Genomic DNA, 9,442 nt, shown 5'->3' with positions numbered 1-9,442 from the left:
GAAATAAAATAAAATAAAATAATTTGCTAATAAAATAGGCATCTTAAATCATCACAAAAAAAATTACAAACCTAAAATAAATTTTCTAAGGTCTAAAAATAAAATTAATAAAGTCTAATCGCCTAACAATGCATTCAGCCAAACACAATAAAATCAAAAAATCATTAAAAATAAAAGAAAAATACTTTTTATATGATTCAAAAGGTTATTTCTTATTGAATCCAATGGAACACTAAAAATATATATATATATAGTAGTAACTGATATATATATATATATATATATATATATATATATATATATATATATATATATATAGTAGTAAGGCTATAGAATAAACCTGATCAAAGTAGGTTTTCAAAAATTGAAAATAAATAAAATAAATAAATAAGATAATAGAAAAATCTAAATCTAATATTCACGGCAACTTTTATTTTTATCTTTTTTTTTAAATAATAATAATAATAACAATAATAATAATAATAATAAAGATAATAAAAAAATAAATAATTAGAATAATTTAAATAAAAAAAATCTAAAACTAATCTAATCTTCACGGCAATCATTTTTTCTATCTTAATCCTTCTTTTATTATTATTATTATTATTATTATTATTATTATTAAAAAGTCTTTTAATAAAGCCCTAAAAAAAATAAGCCCACATCCATGTATAACTGAAATTAAAAAATTTAATGAATTTCATTATTTAATTTAACTCAATTAAATATTTTTTAAGTCCATTCAAAACCTTAAAAAATATTAGATTAAGCTTAATTAAAAAATGTATATTTAGGATTCTTAAAAAATTTTATTTTAAAATAACGTAATTAATTTTTTAAAATGTTTAAAATTATTTTATTTTATTAATTTTCTTAGTCATTTTATAGTCTTCAAAATATTTCAGGTCCAGAACTTCTAACTTTCTCTACAACATGCTTAAAATATAAGATAAAAAGGTAGGTATCTACGCTAACATAACGAGTTGTCCAACAACAGAGAGAGAGAGGAGAGGGGCTAGGGGTCATGGCCCCTAACTTTATGTAATATTATAATTTTAATAGAAAGTTATAAATTTAGAATTAAATTGATTCTTAAATTTAAAAATTTTTATATTTTATTAGGCTATTTACCTATTTAAATTTATAATCTCTTGATTAAAATTATTAAATTTGTATTCTTTATTTTCACATTTAATAAATACATCACATATATTTTTGTGAATAAAAAATATTGTAAGTATAAATATATATTAAGTATTATTTTGATTCTATAAAAATAAATCCTGACTATGCCAGTGGTAGGGGTGAGTATTCAGTTCGAACCGAATCGAATCGAACTGAATCGAATTAAATTATAAAAATTAAATTATATATTTTATAAATCGAACTAAACAGAAATAGGTGAAAAATTGAATCAAACCGAACTACTCTATTTTGGTTCGATTTGGTTTAAATCAATCAATTTTGATTTTTGATTGATTTTTTAATTTAGACTTGATTTTCAAGTTATTTGATCTAATTTTGACTTTGGTTTGAATCTAATAACCATTAATCAATGAAATTAAACATTAATATATATAAAATTTAATATAATTCATAAATTTCCCATAAAAATAAATCAATTCAAAAATCTATTCGGTTCGATTTAGTTCAATTTGAACATATAAATTACTATTCGGTTCGGTTCGATTTAACCGATTTTTTTCTCTTCAAAACCGAATCAAACCGAAATAACCGAAATTTTCATAATGTAAAATCGAACCGAACCGATTGAATTTTAAAACCGAACCAATTGAACAGAATTGACTCAGTTCACTTTGATTTTTCAATTTAAATCAAAATCTACTCAGCTCTAAGCAAGTGGAGCTGCCTATCTAATATGAGGGAAAATGTACATATTACTCCGGACTGTGTGCCATTTATCAAGAAAATTAAAAAGTCCACGAGCAAGCAATAGATACTTTCAATATTTTAAAATGTATTAAGATGAACCATATAATTATAATCTCCTTCTCAATATAAGAAAAAATTGTATGGCATAAAAATGTGATTTCTTCTTAAAAATATTAAGCTAGTGTGCCAAATGGGATTATCTGATATATATTGCTGATAAATTTGTCATATATTAGTTTTTTCGCAAATGTGTATTGCACGTTATTGTACTCTTTATAAAAATCGTGATTTAATTTTTTTTATATATTATATAATATTATTATAATATTATAAATAGTATATTTAATTATTTAATTAAAATATTAATTTTAATGTTATTTTAATTAATTATATAAATAAATATATTTATCAATTTAAAAATTATTTTTTATTTGATTATATTTTTATGAAAGTTATATGTTATATTATTAACATATAATATTAACTTAATTATAAACTTAAATGTAATATAATAAAAAAAATGTAATAATAAGTTTTAAAAATATAAATAGGTAAAAATATTTAAAATTAAAATAAATTAATAATAAATATAAATTAGCTCATTGAATTTAATTCATTTAAATTATATTATTTTGCTTTTTTTAATTTGATTTGCATATTTTATTTTAATTTTTCATAATTTAAAATAATTTAAGTTGCATAATGAAATTGCATATCAAATATGAAAAAAAATTATTTGTAAAATTAGAAAATAGAATAATTTTTGAAATAAATTTTTGTTAGCTTAGTGTATTATTATTATAAAATTTTCATTTTTATTAATTGATATCTTGAAAGTTTATATTATTATATTGTTTGATATAAAAAATTTTAAAACCTATTTAATATATTAATTATTTAACATATTTAATAAGAATTTTTATTCTTTAAATTATAGATTATGTTATATATATTATTGATAAAAATATAAATATAAATTTAATCATTCAAGTTTTAATTAAAATTATATATATATATATATATATATATATATATATATATATATATATGTTTAAGTTTTTAATTTTAAATTAAAATCATAACAAAATTTTTGTATAATAATTTTTAAAACATAAAATTTATAAAAGAAAAATATAATTTAAATTATTAATATTTATAAGAATATTTTTATTAGTTCAAAAAGTAATAATAATTATAGGATTATAATTATAGAATTCCTATATTTAGAATTATAATATGTTTATAGTATAAGTAGAATTATTATTACAATTATATTAAAATTTTAATTTATATTAATTATTAATATGCATTATCGGTGACGAGTTATTTATCTATAGCTATAAATATATTTTTTTATATTTTTATAAATAATAGATAGATTAATAATATTTTTTTATTTTTGATTTATTATTTTCTTATTTTAATTAATTATTTTTATAAATTTTTATAAGTAATATTAAGATTTTTAAATTTATATGAATTCTAAAATTAAAAATTTTAAATTTATATAAACTTTAAAATTAATTTAAATAATAAAAATATAATTACTTTTTATAAAATTTTATATTTAATTGATGTTACATATAAGTAAAATTAAGATTTTTAAATTTATATAAATTTTAATATTAATTTAAATAATAAAAATATAATTATAATTAATTTAAAAAAAAAGTAATTTAAGTAAAATCAATATTCCCCTTTGTACACTTATATATAATATAGAAGTATTAAGCAGATATTAATATAAGGTATTGAAATTTCTTTTCATAATATGTACAATATTAATTATTTGAAAACAATTTTTCTACAAAGTGTTTTTCTTTGAAAAATAATTTTACTATTTCGGGAAAGCATTTTGAGCATTGGGATTCAAAGTTTGCCAATTTATGACTTTTTCATTATAAGTTAATGGCTTGTTTGTTTGTTTATTTTTTTTTTTTTTTTGCTAAATCAACTTTAATTTGAGCAATTTGAACTTTTAACTTTTTGGTTTCTGATTCATTTTGATGAAATTCACAACCAAATCTCTTATGCTGAAGATGTTTGGTTATGAATTTGATCAAAATGAGTCATAAATTGAAATGCTAAAAACTCAAATTGCTCCAAATTGTTGAATTTGCAAAAAACATTGTTTTTTTTTTATCAAATTTAGCATGAGTTAGTTGCTTTTTTTTTTTGGCTAAATTAGCTTTAATATAAGCAATTTGAGCTTTTAGTTTTTTTGATTTCTGACTTATTTTGATCAAATTGACAACCAAACCTCTTCTGCTAAAGAGGTTTGGTTGTGAATTTGATCAAAAGGAGTTAGAAATTGAAAAGCTAAAGGCTCAAATTGTTCCAAATTATTGAATTTGCAAAAACCATCTGTTTCATTTCCAATACTTATCTAATGTTCTCAGACAACATAAAGATAGCTAAAATTCATATTGTCGCCATTGATGAATATTGGGTGCTATTTTATTGGAAAAACTCGATGGAAGACGATAAATTTATGGTCATACTAGTGGACAATTCAATGAGTCACCAAGCCCTTTGATGAGCTTGGAAGCTCCTAGAATAAGGATCTATATGGCAAGGGCATCAATTCGGATGACTCAATTTATTATAATAATAATTTAAGTCATAGTCAAAATTCATTATAGACAAAACAAAATATTTCTTTTTCGTTTAAAAAGTTAAATAATAATTTAATTAAAAATTATAATATAATAAAAATGTTATTTTCTTAAAAAAAAAACTCGTTAATCATTTTAAGAAGAATGAAATTGTAATTTATCTAAAAGAAAACCACTTGTCTAAGGTAGGGGTGGCTACTGTCCGGTTTCGAACTGGAACTAAATTGAAACCGATTCGGTTAAAATCAGACCTAAATTGATCAAAATCAGAACTAACTTCAAACCGGACTGAAATTGCCTTTGTGTGGTTTAGTTCAGGTTCATATTTTTTAGGAATTGTGAACCGGCGGTTCCGAATCTGATTAAATTGACGGTTTCGAACCGGACTAAACTAGTGATTTAAATACACAAAAATTCAATAAATACCTTACCCCACTCCTAATTTATTTATATGCATCATTAATTCTCTATACAATTATTCTTTATATTCTCTTTAATTTTTAATACTCTTTTAATTTCTCTCAAATTTTATAAATAATTATTTTTTATACTCATTTTAATTCCCAGTACTCTCACAATTCTCCTACTTTATTATTTTATATACTCACTGAAAGTTTTAATACTATCTCGATTACTTTGTTATTATTTTATATCCTCAATAAAATTTACAATAGTCTATATTTTAATTTTTTTTTCTCTTTTATACTTTTTAATTATCAATTATCATATAATTTAAAAAAAAGACAAGCAATATAATTGAAAATTTTGATTCTTCTAAATTTTAAAGGGATATATAGGTAAAATTAAGTTTATACAACTTTTTCTAATTTCTTTAAAAAACTTAATTTCATCTCTAGTTTTTTAATAAGTTTAAGTATTTGCTTATTAAATTTTTCTTAAAAATAAGTTATTTTCATTTTTTTTTGTTATTTTATTTTGATTGAAATATTTCTAAGAAAAATTAAAATATTTTTATAAATATAAGTTAGATTCTAAATCAATAAAAATTTTCTTTAATTTTTTTTATCTAAATTACTTTTAAACCTCCCTTCAAGCACTCCCAAACTGTTCTCTAAACCGTTGTAACCGTCATTTTTCAAACAGTCCTTCAAATTATTTTAAATCGGAGCTCGAATCAAAATTGAAAATTTAAAAATCATATTTCAAATCCTTTTATAGTGATTTGATTCAGATTTATGATTTTATTGAGTGATTCTTGAACTGTAGCCGCCCTTAGTCTAAGGGGTCTCGTTTCCCTGTCCTTATCCACAGTGGTCTTCCGTGTGAACCGCTTTCATATTTTCACACTAAAAGGCGCGTAAATGTGTGATTGCCCGCGTTTCTCATACGGTGTCGTATAAGTGGGCGTAGAAACCTTCTGATATTGACCATGACCAAGACCGAGACTGACGACCGAATGGACAACTCCATCGTTTATCTCTGTATTTCTCTTCCTTAGGTCTCTTCACCGCCACCACCATCACCCCCAGAATCTCTCGGAAAATGACAAAACCACCGCTCTTCCTCCCTCTCTCTCTCCTCCTCATACTCTCCCTCTCCTCTCTCATCACCGCCGAGATCAAAGCCTTATCGATTACCAACGATGGACGGTCCATGATCCTCTTTGAGAAATTCGGTTTCACGCACACTGGCCATGTCACCATCTCCGTCTCCTCCGTTTCAGTCACCTCCTCTATCAACGCCCCTAACCCCATCCCTTCTCGTCTCGGCTTCTTTCTCCTCTCCGAGGAGTCTCTCCTCCAAGTCCTCCTCGAGATCCAGCAAAACCCCAACTTCTGCGTCCTCGAGTCTCACTACACGCTCCATCTCTTTACTTTCCGCGATCTCTCTCCTCCGCCTCTCTCCTCATTCAACCAATCTTATCCCGTCACTGCCCCCAATGAATACTCTCTTTTCTTCGCCAATTGCGCGCCGGAGACGCGCGTGTCCATGAACGTTCGAACGGAGGTTTACAATCTCGAGTTCGATGGCTCTAAGGATTTCCTCTCTGCTGGCTTAACGCAGCTACCGTCGCTGTACTTTGTCTACTTCATTGCGTATCTCGCTTTTCTGGGCTTCTGGATCTACATTTGCTTCACCAATAGAGGATCTGTACATCGGATCCATTTGTTGATGGGTGGATTGCTTCTGATGAAAGCGCTCAACTTGATCTGTGCCGCGGAGGATAAGCATTACGTGAAGGTGACCGGTACCCCTCATGGTTGGGATGTTTTGTTCTACATTTTCCAGTTCATTCGTGTGGTTTTGCTCTTCACGGTGATTGTGTTGATTGGTACCGGATGGTCATTTTTGAAGCCATTCCTGCAAGAGAAGGAGAAGAAGGTGTTGATGATTGTGGTTCCCCTTCAGGTCTTGGCTAATGTGGCTTCTGTGGTGATTGGTGAGACAGGGCCCTTTATTAAGGATTGGGTCACCTGGAATCAGGTGTTCTTGTTAGTGGATATCATCTGCTGTTGCGCGATTATTTTCCCAATTGTCTGGTCTATTCGATCTCTGAGAGAGACCTCGAAGACTGATGGGAAGGCTGCTAGAAATCTGGCCAAACTGCAACTGTTTAGGCAGTTTTACATTGTTGTAATTGGATACTTGTATTTTACGAGGATTGTAGTGTTTGCACTTAAGACCATTGCAGCTTACAAGTATCAGTGGGTAAGTAATGCTGCGGAGGAGACTGCCAGTCTGTTGTTTTATGCGGTGATGTTTTACATGTTTAGGCCTGTGGAGAAGAATGAGTACTTTGTTCTTGATGAGGAGGAAGAGGAGGCTGCAGAGATGGCTCTTAAGGACGAAGAATTTGAGCTTTGAAATGGACACATTGTAGGATTTTTTTTTTTTTTCTTTTTGGTCGCAAATGCAATGTTTTGCTGGTGTTTTAAGTGGATTATCTGATACAATTACTCTGCTATGTTCTCATACTACAGTTTCTGCTCCATTTTACTTTATTTGAAATTTGCGTTTAACTCTTATAACAACTTTAATGTTCATTGTGTAGTGGTTATTTCAGAAAAAAAAAGAGAGAGTGAAAACTTTGATATTCATTAAGTAGTGCCTGTAATATTTGTTAATGGATTTTTAACGTCATAAGATGGTAGCCAGTTTTTTATCATGAAATTGTCCTAAATCTCGTGTCACTGCTTTACTGCTGTCTGTCTGGATGCCATGTGTCGATTGGGATGCAAGTTCTGCTAGTATGGAATTACTATGATGGTTTGTTCCAGTTTATTTGTAAGTTGATACAATTTTGTTACCATTTGCTGTTATTGGGGGCTTGTAGCGTCAAAGCTGTTCACATTGAGGATTCATGTCTGTCCTTGTGCAGCCAATTCAAAAATTCTGTGACCATTTATTTAGGACTAGATGATGTGAGTTAGCTAGCATCATTTATATGCTTTCAGTTGCTTTTCTTGCTTTGTATTTTGGAAGATCGAATGGTGGTGCATGTTATTACACAGCCAAGGTATTTCTTTTCATCCCTATCTTTTAGCTTATTAATAATCTTTCTAATTTAGAGACATGCTATTCAATTCCATTTTCATGGTAGTAGTTAAGTTTTCTTTACTGCAGTTCTGTTGGTTTTTAATTTATAATCTTTGCTTCAGAACAATGTCTCTGCCTTAGGTATGCTCATACGGTAGTTAATGTTGTTCATGTCAATAGCCATCCTTCAACTAAATAAGTAACATTTTTTGTAGAAATAGTAAGTAGGTGGCCTATAAATGGTTTCATTAGTGTTGCAGTGCATTTGATGATTTTTGCTATTTGAAAGGTAGGTCATGCATTACATGTAAGCTAGGATTTTGGTCGTCTCTTTTGGTAAATTGACAACAGAATTTTGGAGCTGATTTATTTTGGATGATGTATGTGCATTCGCCATATTTTCACATTTTGTGTATTTTGTGTTCAATATTCTTCTTTAAGGATACCAAGCGTCTTGCTATTGATGAATCCCTGTATTCTTTTCCTCTGTTCACACGATTCCCAGTTTTATGGTTTAATTCATCAAAATAAATTAACACATTGGTTGCATGTGTGAGATTTTACCATGCATCGAATGTGATAGGTTCTTTTTCTTTTATTTTTTTGACACTTGGGAAATTTTTTAGAGGGGATGTGGAAGATTCTTCGATGAGCTTATTTTAAGAAAGGTCTGCATGTGATAACAGGATGATATGATGATTATCTTGTACCTGGTACTTCCTAAAATTACTGTATATATTTGGAGGATTTCTCTGTAAACATTCTTCTGGACAAGGTGTCACCATCTGCAGACCATCCCCATGGTAGATAGGGAAAATTGACGATGTTATTTTTGTTATTTTTTATATTTGCAGTCCTTCAAATTTGTAATTTTTGTTGTGGGAATTGTGGGTGTTGAAGGTTTTTTTTTTATTTTTTTATTTACCAGAATAAGGGATTCATTCATGACTGAAAATGAGTATAGGAACTAACCCAATTCTAGCATTATAAACTAACCAGTGAGCACATTTGTCAGCTTCTCTGGATCTAAAAGATACATTTCAAGAAGGATAAGCCTGCAACAACATTTTAGGATCAAGGATCACGGCTTCAATATCCCCAGGCAGTAGATCTGATGATACTAGCATAAGCAGATTCCTTCATAAAAGAGGCATAAATGTTAATCTTGATAGTGTCCCGTAAAGGAGGAGACCATCTAACAGGATCCAGAACAGCAGGAGCTAAAGCATTTGAGCACAAAATGGTGTTGCTGAGGAGCCAATGAGAACAACTCTTCAACTGCATTCTAGGCCTTAGCAATGGTGAAACAAGTAATTGGATCCTTAGAATTATACGCTGCATCATTCATGGTCTTCCAAATGTGCCAACGCAACATAGCAGCTAAACAAAAGCTGTCTACCATCAACATCATTAGGAAAATTATGAAGACGATGCCA

The 9,442-nt window shown here is 27.7% G+C and overlaps 1 protein-coding gene across 1 annotated transcript; it reads left to right on the top strand.

Moving 5' to 3' along the window:
* The first annotated feature begins 5,892 nt into the window (after positions 1-5,892).
* Positions 5,893-7,501, top strand: LOC131178686 (protein CANDIDATE G-PROTEIN COUPLED RECEPTOR 7-like). The gene has a single exon (XM_058144060.1). The coding sequence runs from the start codon at positions 6,012-6,014 to the stop codon at positions 7,332-7,334; it is 1,323 nt and encodes a 440-aa protein (XP_058000043.1). The 5' UTR covers positions 5,893-6,011; the 3' UTR covers positions 7,335-7,501.
* Positions 7,502-9,442: the final 1,941 nt, after the last annotated feature.

This window comes from Hevea brasiliensis, chromosome 3, assembly GCF_030052815.1.
Source record: "Hevea brasiliensis isolate MT/VB/25A 57/8 chromosome 3, ASM3005281v1, whole genome shotgun sequence".
NCBI lineage: Eukaryota > Viridiplantae > Streptophyta > Magnoliopsida > Malpighiales > Euphorbiaceae > Hevea > Hevea brasiliensis.
The sequence above is the reverse complement of the archived record's forward strand: the minus strand, read 5'-3'. Positions and strand labels throughout refer to the sequence as shown.

Bases quoted from the DNA above. Each gene is read 5' to 3' on its own strand.
- LOC131178686 (XM_058144060.1), top strand. From the start codon at position 6,012: ATGACAAAACCACCGCTCTTCCTCCCTCTCTCTCTCCTCCTCATACTC.